The sequence below is a fragment of the Dunckerocampus dactyliophorus genome, chromosome 4 (assembly GCF_027744805.1).
Source record: "Dunckerocampus dactyliophorus isolate RoL2022-P2 chromosome 4, RoL_Ddac_1.1, whole genome shotgun sequence".
NCBI classification, from domain to species: Eukaryota; Metazoa; Chordata; class Actinopteri; order Syngnathiformes; family Syngnathidae; genus Dunckerocampus; species Dunckerocampus dactyliophorus.
The window spans coordinates 21,999,701-22,022,406 of NC_072822.1; the positions used below are offsets into that span (position 1 = coordinate 21,999,701).

The following is a 22,706-nucleotide window of genomic DNA, read 5'->3' on the forward strand; positions in this document are numbered from 1 at the left end:
AATAAGCATCAAGCTAGCATGTTTGTTTTACTGCATTCCAGTTACGTTGAATGGCAGAGAAAGTCATAACTGACACGATTTATTGGTGTCTGTTCAGTTATCAATGTAAAGAAAGTTATTTTGAGCATGCAGTCAAGACTGCCCTGATATCATCCCCGTACAGCTCTCAGTACCAGCACTACATAAAATATAGTCAAGCTCAGGCAGAATAAACACACATTTTGTAGTCAATACCAATGTAGTTGGGCATAACAACATTATAGTGCGTGCAATTATTTCGACGACGTCCAGCAAAACCAACCGTGACGGTGACACTTTATTCACGCCTCGTGCTTTGAAGTTGCGTCGCACAAAAGGAGAATTAAAGGGCCACGCAGCGGCTACACGCGCTGTGATTGGTCAGACGCTCCACGTTGCACAAACCTAAACAGCAGCGTAAAAACAGCAGACGCAGCGTCGTCATTATTATTAGCGGCGTCGAAACCCAAGGAAGGTGGGAGACATGCATGAGAGCTGTATATGCAAAATACTTGTTATTGTGCATATTGGATTAATTTTATCTGTGTGTGTGTTGCAGAGGCAGACAGCGCGACGCGGTGTTGACAGGACGCTGCAGATCATGTGTCAGTCCTGGTGATAATTCTGTTTTGGAACAACACACCGTCCGCACCAGCACCACTTTTCGGCATGGGCTCCAGACTGAGCAGACAGAACAGCTTAGACAATGACAGCTTCTCCAAGAAGCGACGCAGGCTCCTCGATGGCGCGGCGGAGGGCGACCGACGGGCCGGTGGAGACTTTCTCTTTGCCCTGATGCTGAAAACAGACAAACTGCCCGGGATGCTGCGGAGGACCAGCCACAGCCCGTACATGAGAAGAGTGACCTGGATCAGGGAGATCCAGAAGCTGCTTCGCGATGGCAGGATGGAGCAAGCAACCGACGTGCTCAAATTGCTGAGGAAGGTGAGTGAAGCACACAAGCTGAGGCATGACATTGTAGGCCTGCTGTGTTGTTGTTGCAGTCCAAAAGCAACAGATGGCCACCAGACATGGAAATGGCAATGTAGAGCAGGGGTGTCCTAACCTTTTTTTTCACTGAGGTCCACATACAACAAAAATGAAAGGATGCCAATTTGATGTTTTTGATTAACAGACAAAAAACAAATGTTAAGAAAGCACAGTCTCACTCTGTTTTGTTGTAGATGACAAAGCTTTTTTTCTTGTGTTATTCATATCAAAATGTCAACTTTTTTCACTACGTTGTACTGTTTACTTGTATTTTTAGAACGTGTCGCAGGCCAATAAAAGCAAGGTGCGCACCGCACTTTGAACACCGCTTGGGCCATTAGTTGTTTTGGCACTGCCATAATGACACATGGCACAAAGTAAAATTAAACATTGCAATACTGTGACGTTCTCTAAGACATACATGTCAACAATTTGGCCTGCAAAGCCATTTTGGAAAATAGCATTTATTGAGTTTGACGTTAAACAAAGTGCTTACAGCGATCTGCCTAATTAAGCTATTCCTCTGGTATAAACTACTCTGAATTTTTTATTTTAAAAGTGCTAAAACAATATTGCACAACCATTCTTAATAAGAATGCCAGATTCAGACCAAAAGTCAAAATAATTTAACTGTACAGAGCTAAAAACGGCAGCACTTGAACTATTACACCCTGTCTGTACAAGATAACAACCTCAGACGCATGAAACAATCCTAAGTGATCATTTTAACTAAAGCAAAGCATGCTGGGAAATGTGTAATCTGCTCATTCCACAGCTGCATACTCCTCCGAGTTACACACCTTGTGATGTTGTGATGTTTTTGTGTTGACATAAAATACATTAGTTTTTGCCCAGACATTGAGAGAATCACAAAGAGGTGCTCGATCAACAACCACTTTATTGAAACGAACAACCATGCAAAAACAACCATAGTATAAATAAAAAAAAAAAAAGTGTGTCCACATAAAAACACATTCACCAGCTGTCACCGCATTTGGTCCCAACATGAAAACACAACCATAAGGGTGCAATTATTGTATGTTCCAATCGCGGCATTGCGCACATGGGGAACCGGAATAAAAGGTGTTTGGGCTGCTTACTGCTCAAAATCTGACCATACGATTTTTTTTGCCTGGATAATTGGGGCATGTCCTGCCATGTTCCCAACTTCAAACGGGCATCTGAATGTGTGCACTGATGATGCATATGTATGTGCTACATTATTTTATTATTATTACCAATATGTTGGTTAAAAGAACAAAAAGGTTTGAAGGTTCTTAATACAATATGCAGAATATACAAGTGTTTCAGGATTAATATCAGGATAAATAAGAAAAATACAAAGTTGGGGCAAGGGGTAGGAGATAATGTACAGTTTGGGCCCAAAAAATAAGTATTGGTAAGCAAATTTGGTACATCTCCATACAGCAGAACTGGGATAAAAGGTATGTAGGCAGCTTTCTTAGCTATTTGTCACCGCTAATGTGACATTTTCTCAAAATCTGAAGAAGTATACAAGTGTTAAATATCCGCATAAATACAAAATTGTCTGGCGTAGGGGAGTGTGGGGGGGGGGGGGGGGGCTTGTCTTGTTCGACCTGCGACCTACAGTGTGTTAGATACCCCTTGTTTTATAGTATGGAAGTAAATGTACATCAGACATGTTTCAGCCTAAAGACTATTAAAAAATACACACAATTAAGGCAAAGCAACTATAGATCTAACTGAAGAACATTATAATTAATATCTTGGCTTGTGGCTGTATTTTTCCCCATTATTTGATTTGTCTTTACCATGACCGCTTTCAAAAAGCTCATTAAAATAACTCATCCAGTGCTAACTTTAGCACAGTACTATTAGGAAAATTAGGAACCAGTCCATGAGTCAATTTTTATTGGGCCCCCCATTGGTCCAAAATTAGGATTCGGTCCTGGGGTCGGAATTTATTGGGTTCCCGATTGTCAAGGTAAAATGCTGTAAGTTATTTCATAACTTCAAGCAGGTAATTCTTGTGTGAAGGTCTTGTTGCTTCATGTTTGTTGTTTTGGGTTTGAACTGAATCTGTAACACCAGCTTTGTTCCACATGCCACCATCCGAACTTGACTACACAACCACATCCTCTGATCTTTGACCCCAGCTGCACTCACCCTCTAATAAACCTTGACATCACACTGTGCACACTCAGCCACTTTTACCTGACGTATTTATTTTTATGAAAAGTAGGCCACTGACAGTGGGTGGACACATTGCCTAAGTAGCAGGCACAGCATGTGACTCAACGCAGTACTCGCGTTCACTCTTGTTCAAGTGTGCAGTGTGGCTTTTGAAAAGATAAGATCAACCAAATGAAGAAATGCATCATGCAGATTATATCATTTTAAAGTCAGGACGGGGTTTCCATACCATCATCCCTCTCTTCCTCTTGTTTCTTCCACTCTACAGAGTTGAGATCTCCTCCGGCTGTTCTGACATGGCCATTAGAGCACTTTCAGCATGACACACTCTTGGTAATGGCCTCTCTTTGAAAAGAAGGTCACTGACAAAGAAATACTCTGCTATGCCCTTTTTTATTGTTGTCCAGATTGATGTAGTGATGTGAAATGGTTGTACATTGTTGTGACTTACATTAGCAGCTTCTTGCTCAAACTAGAATGGAGTAGGACAACGCAGTAGGGCGCCGGACACTATCGAGGCAAACAACCCTGATTTGGATTTGTCGCATATTGTACCCAACACCTGAATATGCATGGTTTTTATCAGATCAAGATTTATGCATTCATTTCAGCGTTGGCTTTATTTGGTTCAGACATTACATACACATAGATTCAATCCACATGCATGCATTGTTGGATTCAGGCAAAGGAGGATGTCAGAGCGACAGGGCAGCAAAACAATGTTATGCTCATGGGATTTAGGACACATTGATATTGCTCAGGAAGCACAGGCTGTAAACAGGCAGTTCCAGTTTCCAAATTGTAGTCTGCAGACACTTGTACACTCAAATCATAAAATATATAGTTTATAAGAACTGACAATATGCCTAAATTGCAGATTAATAGCAAATGAAGCCAGTATGTCAACATATAGCGAGCAATTGCTTTTGTGTTTATAGCAGAGGCCTTTTTTCTTCCGCGAGCTGCTTTTACAAAATGAAAATAGCCAAGAGCTGATCATATTTGTAACCTTTATTGTCATAGTTTATTTCAACACAAGTGAATACGCTTGTTTTGCATTAACATTAACAAACATGTTGGGATCCACAACTCATATTTGTGTGAAAACATCTACAAAATATGTTCATCTGCATCTTTTATTTCCGCATGCATTTCTTTGCGAAGTACAGTCAGGTCCATAAATATTGGGACATAGACACAATTCTCATCTTTTTGGCTGTAAACACCACCACCATAACTGATTTGAAATGAAACGAACAAGATGTACCTAACCTGCAGACTTTCAGATTTAATTTGGGTCTATTTACATCCAAATCCAATGAACAGTGTAAGGAAATTACAACAGTTTGCATATGTGCCTCCCAGGTGTTTAGTTGCCCAGGTGTGTCCTATTATTTGCTTATTCAATCACACTGAATGTCTAGGCTCAGTTTCAGATTGGGGAGGACAGGTTTTGCGTGTGTAGACTGTATTTAGAGGTTAAAACAACATGAAACTAGAGTCCTGTCTGTGGGTGAAAAACAAGCAAAAGATGGAAAATCAATCAGAACCATTTCATCATCATTGGTCATAGATACTACAAATATTTTGAATGTCCTCTTTCGCAAGAAAAGTCGGAAGGCCATACCTCTTTGTGTTATACCTCTTTATTCCTGCCTTCCTACCCTCTGCAGGTTGTTGCCGTTGCAGTGCTTTGCCTTTATGCTATTTTTATCATAATTTGTCAATATTTTTTTACCCTTTTGGAGCTACTCAAAATCAGCTGGCGAGCTACTGGTTGGAAACTCCTGGTTTATAAGGACAAAGCAGCGTTGTAAGATCATTTGCTTTACCTCCAGACTCCCCTTTTGTCTCTTCGCTGTGAGACAATCCTGTGTTAATTACACTGACGCCTTGACGCCCCAGACAGCAAAACCTCTTTAATGGAGCCAAAGAGATACTGTACATAGCGACGGCGGCACCATCATCTCTCACATCTATTTTTTTCAGTAATGAAGCATATTATATGATCTTTAATTTAAACACAGGCTGATGTCTGAGTGAGATTGCACAGTGAAGATTTAATGAGGGGGTTTGTATTTAATTGGTGTGTAAGATCACAGTATTGCTGCCAGAGGTTACGCTTTATTTCATTTTACATTTTTTGGCTGGCCTATTTGGCATGTGATCATATAGGCTTTCAGCCATATAGGTCAGCTATGGGACATGTTTGAAATAGCCACATCTCATTAAAGCAAAGATAAGTCATTTCGTGTAAACCCGCTTTGCTGCACTTTGTTTTATGTAAGGCATCTTCATACATGTTTTTCCAAGACGACAGCTTGTCCTCCATCGTAGCTTCTGTCTGTTCTGCTGTTGTCCTTGTTAAAAGGGAAGTCAGCAATACAGAGCTGCCAGCATTCTACTCCAACCGTCTATTGCAATCGATGCCTATTGTGTTGCGGAAAAGACGCAAAATTGTGTGTGGCTCTGAATTAGAGAGCAGTCTTGTATCTGTGTCTCCAGAGCTTGCTTCTCATTAAAGTTGCATGGGCTGCACAAGTGGTTGCCATCTTGGTCTGCCTCATTAGAACCACAAGGTTGGACTTGTTGATGAAGGCAGATTGTACATTGTTTTGCTTACTGGTCCATTGCCTGTTACAATTGCCTGCTACCATTTGTATTTTTAATTAGTTTCAGGCAGTTTTCATAACAGACACAATACTGTAAGTACTGCAAAGCTGCACTCTTAAATAGATGCTTAATTGCTTACTTGATGATACTAATTTTCTTTATATTAAATATTTTAGGTGTATTGAGAAATAATGGCAGCACAAATATATTTGATTAAATGCAGGTCAGTCATACAATAATAGTAGGGCTGCCAGTGGCCTACTGGTTGGCATGTTGGCCACACAGTCAGGGGGTCTGGAAGATCTCGGTTCGATTCTCCGTTGGGCTCCTCTGTGTGGAGTTTGCATGTTCTCCCCGTATGTGCATGGGTTTTCCCCGGGTACGCCAAAAACATGCATGTTAGGTTAATTGGCGACTCTTAAGTTGTCCATAGGTATGAATGTGAGTGTGAATGATTGTCTATATGTGCCCTGCGATTGACTGGCGACCAGTTCAGGGTGTACCCCGCCTTTTGCCCAAAGTCAGCTGAGATAGGCTCCAGCATCATTAGGGTCACGGGGGCAATCATCCCTATGGACAATTTACAGTCGCCAATTAACCTAACATGCATGTTTTTGGAATGTGGGAGGAAACCGTAATACCCGGAGAAAACCCACGCACGCACGGGAGAACATGCAAACTCCACACAGAAATGCCCAAGGGAGACTCGAACCCAGGTCTTCCCGATCTCCAGACTGTTACTGTGTTGGCCAACATGCTTAACCACTAGACCACCGTGCGGCCCACGGTGATTAATGTGATTTAAAATCTTAATCATTTCACAGCCCTAAATAATACATGGGCAGTAACTGTATTTTGGTGTTTATTCATATTTATGTATGTACAATAGATCCCCAGTATTCATGGGGTTTCAATCTGAGACCACCCGCAAATGGTGAAATTCTAATACAGAGTGTCTATTTTTGACACTCCGGTCAAGCTTGGGCTATGCTGCTGGGTATCCGTGGTTCTGTACATAACATCACTTGGCTTGAACTTGACATTTACACTCTTACACAACAAAGAACAACAGGAGGTCATCAACCGAAACAAGTAACACAAACAGAACACACAATGTAATGCACCACATGGACTATGCGTATTGAAATAAACACAACAGTAATAAACACAACAGTAATAGTCATGCAAAACAATACAAGCCTTTAAACCCGCAAGGTATGCTGAGTAACTTGCTGTTGTGGGAAACATGCCTTACGGGTTGTAATCCTTTGATATATCGTGCTTCCAATTTTATGCTTTTTCAAATATTTTTTGGAAAAATAAGCAAATTTTACATATTTATGCCTAAAATTAAGCCTTTTCAATCATTAAAAATGGCAAAATTAACTAAAATACAAATATAAGGCATTCAGAAGATGCATAGTATTGTCAGTTATACTGTAATGTTCGGTGAGACACACAAACACCAGACTTGATCGCCAGAACAGGCTTTTATTGTAGGTGTGAATGATCTCCTAACAGGCAGACAGTAGCCCCTAACAGCCGTTACTGTTGCGGCCGTAACGCACACCAAGCTAAAACTCAACAATGAACCCCTGATGTCACTTAATGGCCACCCCCAACTCCACTCCCCTAGCGCAGTAATAAATTTATAATGATGACTCTTGTATGCTCTTAACAGCGAAAATATTCCATTTGTAAAAAAAGATATCCTACTTTGTGGAACCAATCAACCATGATAAACAAGGGATTACTATAGGCTACTATGAATTTTGGCTGCACTATAAAATACTGTTTCATAGACTTTTTGACACACTGCCAATTAATTGTTTCTCTTTGTTTAGGATCTCGGACTGGAAGGTACCTCACTCAATGACATCTTATACAAGAACGCTGCCTTCCTCAATCTGGTGGATCCCATTTCACATGAGCTGCTGTTGAGCTTGGCTCGAGAGATGCAGAATCCTAAAAAGGTTAGCTCGATCCTGCCCGTAACACAACGCACACTATGCAAAACCTAGTTCTACTTCCCAGATTGGTTTCTATTGTTTCTACTTGGACAGACTGATAGTACTGACAGTACAGCCACACCTTCTGAGCAAAGCCACACACAATTCAAGTTGAATTATGGTGATGATAGTGATTCAACACAAAAGAGGTGTCAGGACTGCATTGCACATCACAATAAGGGATTTGTGGGCATAGTTGTCAAACTGTCAAGTTTAGCATTTACAGTGACATTTTCTAGCCACTTCCATCTTTAGATTAAATATGCTGTATATTACATCAGACAAATATGGTTCAGTAATAAATGTGTGGTTTGGTTTTAAAAAAGCCAACAAAGTCATTTGAATAGGAAAAAACCAAGGACACTGCCTCTACTTCAGTCTTTCAAGTGCACAGGGTACAGGCAGCCCTAGATGCTAATTGTCTATGATCATACTCCAGCATGAAACCTTGTTTTCTGACCTCTAAGAGGTGCAGGAAAATAGGTACTTGATGCAGAGATGTGACTTTGACAGGAACACAAGCGTAGTATAGGCATTAAATGTTTGGTGCATGAGGTGCACTAATACACCATCCTTTGTCCTGCAGCCTCATTCTTGGTTCTGTCAAGGCACCTACTGGACTGGTGAAGTTGTTTTAGATGTTTTGCCTTTCATCCAAGCAGGCTTCATTAGTTCATGCTCAAAGACGAGATAGGATGTTCTATCTAGTTTGACTAGAGATGTCCTATCTCGTCTTTGAGCCTGCCCTGGAGTGGAGTGAGACCTCATTTGGGTGGAATCACCCTCATTGGTATTCAGTATGTATGAATTCAGCATAAAATTAACATGACAAACCGGATGGATTATTTCACAAAAAGGGCAGGCATGCATGTTCTAGCTGACACATTCAGTAATATATATGTAGTGTGGGACAAGTGTTTGCCCCCTTCCTGATTTTTTTTTTTTTTTTTTTTTGCATGTTTGTCACACTTAAATGTTTCAGATCATCAAATTGGTCAATTAGTCAACTGAACACAAAATGCAGTTTTTAAATTAAACTTTTTATTACTAAGGGAGAAACAAATCAAACCTACATGGCCCCTAAACCTAATAACTGGTCGGGCCACCCTTAGCAGCAGCAACTGCAACCAAGCGTTTGCGATAACTTTCAATGAGTCTCTTCCAGCACTGTGGAGGAATTTTGGCCCACTCATCTTTGCAGAATTGTTGTAATTCAGCCACAATGGAGGGTTTTCCAGCATGAACCGCCTTTTCAAGGTCATGCCACAGCATCTCAATAGGATTAAGGTCAGGACGTTGACTAGGCCACTCCAAAGACTTGATTTTTTTTAACCTTTTCTAGACTGAGATCTCAATGTCAGTTATGTTTTAACCAAGGGGGATCACTTTTTCACACAGGGCCATGTAGGTTTGGATTTTTTTTTCTCCCTTAATAAAAAGTTTCATTTTAAAAACTGCATTTTGTGTTCAGTTGTGTTATCATTGACTAATATTTAAATTTGTTTGATCTGAAACATTTAAGTGTGACAAACATGCAAAAAATAAGAAATCAGGAAGGGGCAAACATTTTTCACCCGTGTGTGTGTGTACACACAAAAAGTGTGTGCTAGAGTGAACCAATCAATGTTCTGGTCCCTGCTATGATCATGTCAAATGCGACAGTAAGGTCTATTAGTACAAAAATAGACTTGGGATATCTGTAGGCTGTAGTTTCTGTGGCAGTGTCTGCTTGGGTGCACTTGAATGGGAGAGAGTATGAACATGAAACATTGGCAAAGTTTGTCATATGCTGTTCATTCCCCAGTGCTTGCAATATCATATATTTGCATCTTTATCTTGGACCTATGCTGCACAGCTTGTGGTAAATTATTTGCACTGGACCACTGCACAGAAAAAATGCAGGGAATTATTTCCACCTCAAGCTTCTGCTATGAATAGATGTTGAATTTAATCTAGTACCGCTCAGTGTTGTTTTTTTTTTGTGGAGGATAGTGAAATGGTACCACATGAATCTTCGATGTTGGATTATAGGAATTAAAATTTTGCGCTTGGGAATATAGTGATGTGAGGTCACTTTTTTGAAGCATAGTTGACCTGTAGATTTCAAACATCTCACCAAAATGGTAACAAAAATGCATTTTATAGAGAATAATTAGTTTTATAAACTGAAAACAATGCAAAATAATAATAATTGATGCAGACTTCCTTTACATCCTGGTGACACGGAATTCAATAGTGTATCCCACCTTCATCGAAGTGCTGGCACTCACAGCTTTCTTTGGCCACATTGTGTGTTATTTAGAAGTTGCACTTAATAAAAAATGCACAAACGGGTGAGTCAGCAACGTAGGTGCTTTGTTTTTGATTTCATTCAATTTTATAGAATACATTCCAGGGCAAACTGACTAGTTTGGTACATGCAGTATTGTCTGAAAAACGAGACGGTGTACGAAAATCGAGGCAAATCTTTGGCAACATTTTCTGTCAATAACCAAATTGAGATGTACGAAAACTCGGGTTTCACTGTAGACCATTTTAGACCAGATCAAGCTTCATTTTGAAAGACTTTCTACATGAACTTGAATGTCATCTCTAGTGTTGTAGACAGGCTGTAGTCTAGTTCTGTACACATTGTGGTCTCTCCCTCAGAGGAGAATATACAAAATATATTAAATGAAAATTTGTTGGACTATGAGCTAATTAGGTTGAATTGCAGCTTCGCTCCATTTAGTTCATTAGCTCATAGCTTTCACTTAAAGTAAATTCATTAGTTTGCACTTTCATTTACAGTTAACACCATGCCTGAATTGTCGCATAATTGTTGTGTTGGCCTGTGAAGATTGTCGTTGTATTCTCAGGGCATTGAATTGATGACAATGGGACTGTTCAGGTTGTCTTGGAAGGTGTTTCGCCTCTCATCTGAGCAGGCTTCATCAGTTCATGCTCAAGACTAGATAGGACAGGAGCCAACCAAGAATGTTAGTGAAACCACATTTCCATTTAGTTGTAACAATGGTCATGGAGGCACCTGACGAGAGGCTAGTATTTACTCTGCTAGGAAGGTATGAAAGGACAACATTGTATGTGAGAGATAGGTGGTGTTGCAGACATCCCACTCTGTTCAGAAATGTTTTTCGAACTTGACCTAGATAGCCTCCCTCACTGCTCGTTCAAACCATCTGTCCTCTCTGTCCACAATATGTATATTTTTGTTCTACTAGAGTACTACTTCTCTTTCGGGTGCAGGTAAACAGCTGAGTATTGACCTGAATTAGCCATTAGGCCGCTCCCCAGTGTATAACGCAGTGCATTCTCCTCGCTGCATACATCAGATTGTTTTTCTGGGGATGGATCTCGTTGGGTATTGTGTTTCGCACCCATAACTGCAAAGTAGATTTTAACATTTTTGCTCATTTAGTATAATTGTAGGGAAAAAGATGAAAGCTTAGTGCTCGAGATTGGGCATGTCTGATGAATGGAAATAAACAGTCAACAACAATGTCTTCCACAGGATGCAGACACCATAAAGTCGTCGGATAAAATTTGCAGACAGCTGATCTACCACCTGACTCCACATTCAAAGTGGCTGAGGCAGAGCATGTCCAGACGGAAATCCCAGGCATGGTAAGCCCTTCTGTCCAGACATCCACTAATAATAACATAAATCTGCAGCTCCCTACAGCCGAGCAGAGAACAGCTCCATGTAGAGTTGTAGAGATTTCCATCTCTGTAGCTGACATTGAATTAGGACAGAGCTGGCCACGGGCCGACCTGATGGGAATGCCATGGTAACCACAGCTGTCAATCATCCTTCATTTTAAGTGCTTACGTACTTGCAATGCTTGTCCATTGCCGCTGGCCTCTCTCTCGCTTTCCATCGCACCCTCTCTCTTCAGAAGTGGCATTGTGGCAGCATATTTTCCATCTGTTTGATGCAGGGAAACTAAATATACTTCCAAGACTGAAACCCGTTCAGTGTCCAAATGATAAATACAAAATTAGATTTGTCTGTCCATCACTTTAGTGTTACTCGTTTATCTCTGTCAAGGAGAAATTTTTTGTTGTATGTGACAACTTGATGCTGCAAATAAGGCATTTTCTGAAGATGAGATTTGAGGCGAGACGAAGACAACATTCTCAGGCAGATCATAGTTCACTGATGAGCAACACTGTTGTATTTATGGGTGTTTAATTCAACTCAGCAAACAGCAGCAGCAAGTCACAGGAACTCATAGACTATGGAGCATTTGCTAATTTTTTCCGCAGTGTTGACACACTGTTTCCATTATAGATCAGAAATGGCACCAGTTATGTGTTCCAGTTAGGGCTCATTAGGATTTGTGTGGAGTGATTGATGATTGTTGAAGTAATTGAGGCGAAATGGACTGCTTGGCTGTAACCAGCACAGGTGCTGTTGATTCAATCTCAACTAGTTTATTTAATTTTATAGTTCTGCTATCTTTAATTGAAAATAGATATATATAATAAATTATATATTATTTCTAACAGTCAATTAATTGACGGCAATCAAGTTCTGCATGACAGTTTTGACTTTATTGGGTTATTTCTTTTCCTGCCATTATTTACTGTTTTGTGCTTATGTCTGTTTCCTGTTTGGACTGAATGCATTACCTTTACTTTGATTAGAGGGAGCTAGGGAGCGCACTTGTTTTTGATTTGTACTTTGGGTTCATTGGTTTTCATTGCATTCTCTTGCATTTCCATTGGCTGTTTTTGTATGGACTGAAAATCATGCCAAAACATCACAAACTCATGTTTTACTCATACCAAACGATTCACAAACAAGCTCAGTGTGGTTTGAAAATATAAAACATCATTCACAATGCATTCTGTTGTGCAAATAAACGCACCTATCAAATACAGCATGTTTATACTTGTAAAGAAACATGTAACTTCAATTACAAACTATCCTTCAAGTATATCAAAAAATATCCTTGAAGTACAAAAAACAATTCTACAACTACGAAAAACTGTATCTTAGTTTTTTGTCACTAATCATCTGCCTTGCAGTTCCAGTGTAAAACGCAGTGTATTTGTGTGCAAGGTAAAAGTTTAGCAACAAAAATCACGTGACAGCGGTGAAATAGTGACAAATCCTTCGACGGCGGTAAGATTGACAATAGTCACGTAACCGTTTTTAGTCGGTGAATTGTTTTTGTACTCGAAATATGCATTTTGTATATTTGAAGGATATTTTTTTGTAATTGAAATGTTTTTGTATTGGGCTTGGGGGGAATAATCGATTCTTAGATGCATCTCGATGCGGTCATAAATGTCAATCGATGCTGATGAAAGCGGAAGAGCCACCCGGACAGTTTATAGTGGTGCACCTAAGTGTAATGGACGTCACACACGGGATACGACAAACAATTGCGATTGGCGAAAACTCATCGCCAACGCGGCGCAAACCCTGCACACGGGTGGCGATGAGCGACTGTGACCAGCTACGCTAGTGACGCGTTCACATCCAGAGCAAATTGTACGAGTCTCTCAGTGTTGGTTGGTTGTCAAATGTGGAGGGAATTTGGGGGTGTCAAAGTACTTCAGAGGAGGAAAAGCAGCCGGTGTTGATCAAGTACTCTTGCTAGTATTGAAGATAAACTTACATAAATGTCAGTTTAAATTAATGTAAACTTGCCCAATATGTTTACTCTGGTGCCAACGAGTTCCCATGCCGCTGCTTTTTTTGTAATATCTCCTTTTTTTTTTTTTTTTTTTTTAGAAATGTCATATAGCTCGGGGAAATTAATCTGTTTCATGTTTATTTTGATTTAGGATCATTACAAATGTGCTTTGTGTTAGTAGTACACAGTGAGTAAAAAGAAATCAAATTTAGAAAAAAAGGATGAGTCAAGATGCATCGATAATTGTTTTATCATCGCATCGCAGGCCTCTGAATCCTAATCGCATGAAATCGTGAAGTGGCCAGAGATTCCTACCCCTACTTTGTATGTGTAGAACATGCTGTATTTGTTTCTGAAGCAGGATGTATTTGTTTGATAGGCATGTTTCTTATTTGCAAAATGCATTAGTTTGTGAATGAATTTGTATTTGCAAACCACGCTGAGTTTGTTTGTCATCGAGTGAGTAAAACCTGTTTTGTCTATTTGTGAGGTTTTGGCATGATTTTAACTCCAAAGAAACAAAGTAAAACAATGAACCGGTGTCCTCCTTGTCACGACCCTCCCATTTTAAAGTACTCATGACCAATGCAATACAGCTGCAACCTACAGTTCCCTCACCTGTAATAAAGGGACCGCATTAGGCCCCAAACAGGAAATGGAGGGAATAAAAGAAAAGCGCAAAACAGCGAATAATGGTAAGAACAGAAATAAACAACACAACGTATGTCTGTCATGTGTAACCTGACATACACCAATTATTGTGCAGTCCTCGTCTTTTGGAGTTGTTTTTAATGATCTGGATTCCGTATTGTGCATAGTAGCATAGCAGTCAAAGCTTTGAAAAGATCCATTTATCATTTCTAACAGTAGCTCTAAAGCTTGGAAAACTGTCCATCCAGGCTAAGGGGAATGGAGGTATGGTCTGTGTGCAGGAACTGATTGTATTGAAATTGGACTGTGGGGGTTGATTTCTGCACCGTGAAGGACAATTCAGGGATGTGAGGGTCATTGTGCGAATGAGTCCAATCTTGCTAAGAGCTCGACATACAGAAGGAGTATGGGATAGTAAAGTACAGGTATTGGTAATACCAGCTCCCATTCAAGCAGATCTGTTTCGACTGAATTTCCATCTCATGTGCATGAGAATCTAAACATTTCAAATAAACTAATTAGGGCTGGGCATATGAATAAATGTCCATCAATTATGGGAAATATAACTAATCAACTGCGCTGTCATGAAATAATGGAAGTGAGCTGTGAGCATCAAATGCAGATTAAATTGCAAGCACAGACCTCACATAGACAGACTTAGTATTTGCCTAATTTCATTATGCAGTGTCAATTGAACACGTGGTTATGTAACACAAATGACTTAAATCAACATCTAGTTGCTCAGATTCACTATAACTAATTGTGTGATGGTGCTGATGTCATTACTAATCTCTCTCACTGCAGTCGTTGTGTAATATCTTTGAGTTCCTGTTTTGATAATTGTGAATGAGCTGTGCTGTGATGTTGCTGTGTATAGATTCCAAAAAATGTGTGTCTGTCAAAATTATCTTTGTGAATCTGCAGCTTCATCTGGCAGATGGAGAAAAATGGCTTCCTGAAAGGATGACGTCCATTTTTCATGCTTGCTGAGCTCAAAACAATGACAGTGTGGGAGAATATAGTACCCACACGATCAAACCCAATTCACACCTGCAGGGGTGCCTGTGCCAGGCAAAAGTCATTATAGGACTTTAGTGTCGGGAGTGAAGATGAGTTTTTAGTCAGCTGTGTTGGTCATATAGTCAAGAATAGGACGTTGGAGGCTCACAAGGACTTGACACATCAGTCTTTTACCTGCTTTTATATCACCCATGGCACATTTGCAAGAGCCTTCCATGCTCGTCGTGACCATGTTACACGCCAAAACATCAGGTATAACAGGTACTACCGCTGTGGACATCGGCGGAAACAACACAACACCCAACTAGGCTTTTCATAGGCTTTCAGAGGCCTATGATTTTGACCTTTTGTAAATTTATTACAGTCGTCCCTCGCAACTAAGGGTTTTATCCAAATCCTGGACTTGACATCATTATTGTCTAATTTGTGTAATTGGCCGATTAATTTTTATGGACGCTATGCAAGATCAAAAGTGAGTAAGAACACAAGAAAAGCAAAACAATAGAAATACAAATTAACTTTCTTGTGTCTCTTCTCTTTGTGTTTAATTTTGTCAGCTGTGTGAGTGCTTTAGTGGCAGCACCAGCTGCCCATTGAGTGATACTACGCGCCTTCATATTAGTCTCCAGAATTGTCCAATAAGACCAGAAAATGTACCTAGATTTGTCGCTAGTCACATTTTTGAATACTCACTAAATATACGTATCTGGCAGCCCAGACCAAACGTTTGTGATGTGTTAAGAGTAGGACTTGGATGCCATCTATTGTGCAGTCCCACTATAACGTGTTTGAGCGAGGGCGAACAGTTAGCACTAAGTCTATTTATGGCGGCCCGCCACAAATAAATGAACGTATGGAAAACTCCTGATTTAAAAATTTTAAGAATTTACATTTTGCAGTGTTGGATCTTAAGGACGTTAAAATTTTGCAATTTTTTGCAAATAAACATTAAACTGACAAAGGCTGTTCATAAAGTTTTGGCTCAAAAAAATGGAACCCCCCCTAAAATGGAAATCTAATGTTAAAAAAAAAGGACTCAGTAATGAGGAGCTGCACCATTCGTGTTAATCACCTCAAAAATTGCCTTGTGCATGCTTGGCCGGTGTTTCCAAGAGGCTAGTGTGGGGAAATGTTGCTACAGGTGGTGAAGATGGCGTCATGGAGGGCATCCACTGTCTGGAACTGCTGTCCATTTTTGTAAACTTTCCCTTGCCATCCATTTACAAATGTTCTCAGTTGGATTTAGATCAGGGGAAAATGCAGGATGGTCCAAAAAAGTGACGTTACTCCTCCAGAAGAAGTCCTTTGTCAGGTGGGCATTGTGAAGTACAGCGTTGTCCTGTTGAAAAATCTAGTCATTACCACACAGACGGGGGCCTTCAGTCATGAGGGATTCCCCCTGCAACATCTCCACATAGCCATTTGTCGTTTGACGCCCCTGCACAACCTGAAGCTCCATTGTTCCATTGAAGTAAAAAGAACCCCAGATCATGATGGCTCCCCTTCCACTGTACCGTGTGGAAAACATCTAAAGTGCGATCTCCTTGTCATGCCAGAAATGTTGGAAGTCATCAGGACCGTAAAGGTTACATTTTTTCTCATCAGAGTACCGTAGAATAAAATGTTGTCTTTTTCAATGTCAAAGTTTTCAGTGTCCCATATTTGGTGTTGTGCAAATTCCAAATGGGCATTTTATTTCATTGAAGGAGACGAGGCCTTTGAAGACGTTTCTTGTTCTTAAAACTCTCCTCTCACAAATGCTGATGGTTTTTGGACTGTACTGCACCAGTAACAACCTTCATTTGGACCAAGGATGGTCCCGTTTCTTTACGGACAGCAAATGGGGTCCTCCAGCTCATGGCCGGTGACATTTTTGCGGGTCTACCATTTGACTTTTTTGTTCCATAACCCTCAGGATCTTTTTAAGAAGTTTAAAATGACAGTCTTTACTGCATCCAACCTCAGCAGCAATGGCACGCTGCGAGACGCCTAGCTTATGCAGCTCGACAATCCAACTTAAAAGAGAAAGCTTTTTTCTTTTGCCATTAAGATGAGTGTGAATACCTGGCAGAAAATGGCATTGAATCCAAATTTTTTCAAATATTTGGGCTTTTTAAAGCCCGTCGTCTTCAACTGATCAGATGAACAGCCTATTTCAGCTTAATGGTTGAAGTAAATTGCTTATTGAAAAAAAATGGCCTCACTCGCATTTCTTTTAGCATGTTGAAGCTCTTCTTAGAACCTTAATATCCAATAGCACAAAATGTAAATTCTTTAAATGTTTTTATTAACTGGTCTTAAAATTTTGGTCAGGTTTTCTCCGGGTACTCCGGTTTCTTCCCATACTCCAAAATCATGCTTGTTAGGTTAATTGGCGACTCTAAATTGTCCATAGGTATGAATGTGAGTGTGAGCTGTCTATATGTGCCCTGCGATCGGCTGGTGACCAGTCCAGGGCGTACACCGCCTCTCGCCCATAAGTCAGCTGGGATAGGCTCCAGCATACCTCCGCAACCCTGGTGAGGATAAGCGGCATAAAAAATGGATGGATGGAAAATTTTGATCAGGAGTGTATTTGCCCATATGATGGACTGTGTGCTTCACTCATGTGGTTCAGCTTTGTGCGCTCTATTATGTTGGCTGCCCAGGATGTTTTGGCTCTGCTGTTTAGTCAGCGGCCATGCTGCAGTCTTAGTCAGCCTTTTGCGCCCAGCCCATTTTACTCGACCCATTCACCCCCTCTGTTATACAACACAGAAAACACAACATGAAGCCAGGCTCATGTTTCCAGATCAGTGACCCAACAAAACCTCATTGTTTGTGCTTTTAAAGCTAAATAGTTATTTATCTAATCTCCCTGTGCTTGTTCCTTTGCCTATACAGTCTCAAGACAACCCTACAGAAAAAGCTGTCCAATGACACTGTAGACTTGTCAGGCATCCCTCTGTCCACCCGGGATGTCCGTCAAGTGGCCTTTTACCTCCAGAACAACAGAGACAGCGTGGTGTCAGTGGACATCAGCTTTACAGAGCTCCAAGATGAAAATCTGAGGTTTCTTCTTCCTCTTCTCGCTTCACTGCCCAAACTCAATAACCTGGCCCTTAACGGCAACCGTCTCACCTTGGCTGTACTCAAAGACCTGACTGAGATGCTGAAAGACCCCAAGAAATTCTCCAGCTTGGCATGGATAGACCTGGGCAACAATGTTGATATTTTTACCATGCCCCAGCCACTGTTGGTGGCTTTACGACGGCGCTGTAGCCTGAAGAGCAGTCTACCCACCATTTATGAGTACACAGAGGGCCAGCCCTACTGCTACCACCTGGAGACTTCTATCGAAGAGCCTAGCCACTACGAGGAAGAGGAGGAAGAAGATGCACAGGATGGTGTGGACAACATGGAGAACAAATTTGACCTGGAGCCGTGGAGCTTGGGTGAGAAGCAGCTCTCCAAAGAATTCACCCTTCACTACTGTGAGAGGTGATGTAGTGTGCCGTCACACAGCGAGCCCCTAACTACCTTAGCTCGACCACCCTCACACCTACCAGCCCTGTCACCCTTTTAGTCACAAGGGAGACCACATTGTGAAACTCTCAACCAGACACCAAGCAATTCAAAGATGTCACAGAATGAACCCCCGCACCAGATGACGGAGGACAGTCACGGTGGTGGACTTACTGTGTTGGTGGATGGTGGTCTTGGCAACAAGGTGCGGTTTCATTGGAGGACTGGATTCATTGGAGAAGGGTCTTTCTCTCGCTCTGTCGCTCCCCTTTACTCTTACCTCTGCCCAACTGTAGCAGCTAATGAGCCAATACCAATTTCTATCAGTTGTCTGGCTGGAGGAGCAGCATTCTGGTAGTAGTTCAAGTGGTTCGGAAGCAGCGGGTCCCTCTGGGTTCTCGACCAGGACTGAGACAATCTCCGGTAGGCAGAGCCTCACTCCACATTGTGTGTTCTGTTAAGCTCTCAACAAAAGCAATGACCCAAGTTCAACAGACTATACAGCCGACGGCCCGTCACGTGACCCCGGCAAAACTGCTAGGTCAAGACTTTTTTTCGCCCCCTTTCCTAATGTCTACTTGTGAATACTCATGCCCTTGTGTACGTGTAAATGACAAACCAAAACATGTGTTACATTCACTGTTTTTCTGTCCTTTTGGTGAGCAAAGCAACCTTAGAAGACAGCAGGTAGGATTCAGCAATGGGTAGCTGTGATTAATGATTTTCGTACTTGCTTAAATGCTGGTGTTCACCTTTTGTGATGTTGTCATTGCCGGTGTTTCAGTAGTTCAATACAACCAACCCCCAAACGACACACATTGTCTTTGAAGCTGCTGTTGTCTGTCAGTCATTCAAATTATGTGTTCTATACGTACCCATCTTAAGTGGCAGTTTCTGTTGAATACCATGACTGTTACCTCAAGATGAGACATGTCTTCTGCAATAGCACATAATAGTCACTTAACTGCAATGCACTTCAATGCACTTTTCTGTTTGTATTTCTCCATAATAGCATATACAGTGGATCCCCGCACATTGCCGATTAATTACTCAGTCTGCAAATTGCTGATTTGTGTTGATTTTTTTTTTCTTTTCTGAAAATAGGCTTGTAAACACATCTCATTTATGATGAGTCTAATTTATAAAAACTTCCCGTAAAATGTACATCATACATGTGCCACTGTTAACAAAGCCGGAATTGTGTCTTTGATTGACTTAATGGAGTTGTGATTCACAACGAGACAGTAGTCGAAGATAGGCGACAACAATTTACTTTCCACTCAACAAGCAACAGCTCTTTAGCAACGGCTAACGACCCAGAAACGGAAGTGACACATGGTGAGTGTCTTAATTATTATAGTGTGGGTCACCACAGACTGATAATTTTTTGTCCAGCTTTATATTCGAGTCGTTGAAATCGCCATAGTTTTGTGCAGAGATGCAAAAGTTTGTTCGGGCATGGAAGCACTAGCTTAAAGTGGTCATCTTACATTATCATTCATTAAAGGTGAGTCCCTATACATTTTATGTAGGGGTGTCCCGATATAACTTTTCCACTTCCGATACGATGTTGATATTGTAGCCTTGAAATCAGCCGTTACCCCTATCCATCCGATATCGGTACGAATCATACATACTATTTAGATTATTGAAGTGTGGAATGTTAGAAAAGAATTGATAGTGATAAGCGAACAGAAAAAAAGCGAGTGAGTATAAGAAAAACTGACTTGTTCACTTGTTTTTGTTCACTTGTTTATGCATATGGGGGCAGCCTCCTTGTTGCGGCTCCCACCTCAAGCTTCTCGAACACCGAAGTGGAGGAAATGTGCATTTTCAAAGAGTTTGAATTGAAATATCTGACTCGCCGCAAGTCTATGAAGGCATCTACACAGCATTCTGACTGCTGATTGGATGAGGACACGAAAGTGTGCTACCCTGCGGTAAACTATCCATAACTGAACCAATTACCCTCCAATTTATTCTAAACGTGTTTCAAACCAAGTGGGGAAGGACAAAGAAAGAAGCCAAAAACTTAACACGGACCTTGCTTTCACTATGTAATGTCTTTTCAAAATAACATTACTGACACCTAGTGACCAGAATACTACATACAGTATATCTTGTCTTTCAGTATTTTGACAAATAGGCCATAGCCAACCACGAAACAGTAATCATTTATTTTTGAAAAACTGATGTTTGCACCGCAAAGTGGCTAGGGATGATTAAAAGTTATTTTGAATGCTGATCCAAAACAGAAGAGAAAGTCAATGTCAAGATAGCAGGATGGGTTGGACAGTGTCTGAAATGGATGTTATGGGCCTATGATCACGTGTTGACCATTTGCTGGTGGTCCCAGAGTGTAATCCCCACAAAAAGCGGGGATCTACTCTATATACTATGAAGAAGCTGTCATCTTTAAAATGCTGATCCAAATGGCTTATGATTGTTATAAGATTCTATGAAAAAAGTACTTGCTCCATCAGAATATACACTAAATGTTTAAATGTGTATCTATACATTGTCTTGTTACAGTAAAACAGTAACTATTTGTGTTCTAGTTATGTTGTCTTTTGTCCAATACTGTAACTATAATGGCTCTAATGACAAACTGAGCAGTGAGCATTTAGTGTATATTGAAACAATTAGACAGTAACCAAAGGCAAAAATAATGTAATGTCATTTGTGATTACACTCAGAGCAAGCATCTTTTCCGTTGACTGTTTAGTCAGCGTAGAAGAGCAGTATCTATACACTTTGTAGCGCCTGTTTCATGTGTCTACATTTTCTTGTTGTAGTTTGTGTTTACAAATCCAATTCTGCCAATAAAACAATTGATCCACTTAGTAAGGAATGTCTGGATCTGTTTCTACTTTCAGCCCAGAGGATTTATTTATGGAGGTTAGTCTGCAAATGGGCCAGTGATCATTGAGGACTGCCGCTCTGGATTGGTTGGCAAGAGTCTTAACGTCTTTCCAAGCCAGCGGCTGCGGATCATCTGTGTGCCTTTTGCATTGTCGCCTGGGCCGCCGTCCATGTTCGCCACTGGGGAAAAGGCATGGTTTGTTATAGGATGAGGCCCTACCCATGGTCCTCCTCCGGAAATCTTTTGTCCTGCTGCCAGACATGGTAATGTGGCATTTGCAACAGGTGCCTCCCATAAGGTCAGAGCACAGTGTGACTGTCTCACCCCCTGAGGTTCAAATACCATTTGGTGGGGCAGCAGACCTCACCCATAACTGTCAACCCTCCCGATTTTCCCAGGAAACTCCCATATTTTCCCTTTCTTTCTCATGACCTCCCGTTTCTATTGCTTCCCAGAAATTTAATCCAAAAAAGTTCCTTTATTTTCCCTGATTTCCCCCAATTTTTAAAAATGCAAAAAATGGCTCGGCTTTTTAATACTGCAGCTTGAAATAAAAGTAGATGTATAAAGACTCGTATTTTTAGTTCTTATGTGTACTAGGGTAACTTATCCTGTCAATACATTGTTTAATTGCTGCATGCCCTACACACAGCACAACAAACTGTTGCTCATTTTAACAGCACCTCGCATTAAGACTGCTACCGTCGAACTAATACTGGCTACTGCTTGGTCTTAAATCTCACCAGCATTGTAGCATTTACATTTCATGAACCAGAATCGCACAGAATGAGATTATTACCCATTAAATGTTTCCTGTAAATGCAGTATGGGTCAAGTGGCCAAGGCCAGTCATAGGATCACAAGATGCAGAGAAGAGACTGCCCATGTAACAAAAATTTATTTACAATGAGTCCAAAAAGCAGAAAACAAAACACCAAAAGGCAAAAGTACGACACAAATCTACCGGGCCTAGAAGAAACTACGGCAAAAATCCTAAACACAAGGCGCTGCTCGACACGTGGATGGCAGGAGACAAAAGATATATGCTAACACAGAAACGCTGCTGAAAACCGAGCAGGAAAAACACTAACAAACGGCGTTGCTGAGAATCAAGCAGGAAAAGTACCAAGACAAAGTATAACAAAAACCACTGCTGGAGATATCCGAGCCAGGAAATAACTAGTACTCACGAGACAGGCAGGTATGACCAGAAAGCTA

General features: G+C 40.9%; 1 protein-coding gene across 1 annotated transcript; it reads left to right on the forward strand.

The window, feature by feature from the left end:
* The first annotated feature begins 385 nt into the window (after positions 1-385).
* Positions 386-21,480, forward strand: lrrc75ba (leucine rich repeat containing 75Ba). The gene is made up of 5 exons (XM_054774373.1): positions 386-493; positions 578-963; positions 7,641-7,769; positions 11,317-11,429; positions 18,005-21,480. The coding sequence occupies exons 2-5, from the start codon at positions 688-690 to the stop codon at positions 18,603-18,605; spliced, it is 1,119 nt and encodes a 372-aa protein (XP_054630348.1). The 5' UTR covers positions 386-493; positions 578-687; the 3' UTR covers positions 18,606-21,480.
* Positions 21,481-22,706: the final 1,226 nt, after the last annotated feature.

Bases quoted from the DNA above. Each gene is read 5' to 3' on its own strand.
- lrrc75ba (XM_054774373.1), top strand. From the start codon at position 688: ATGGGCTCCAGACTGAGCAGACAGAACAGCTTAGACAATGACAGCTTC. The intron at 964-7,640 runs GTGAGTGAAGCA...CTCTTTGTTTAG, and splicing joins TGCTCAAATTGCTGAGGAAG to GATCTCGGACTGGAAGGTAC. The intron at 7,770-11,316 runs GTTAGCTCGATC...TGTCTTCCACAG, and splicing joins AGATGCAGAATCCTAAAAAG to GATGCAGACACCATAAAGTC.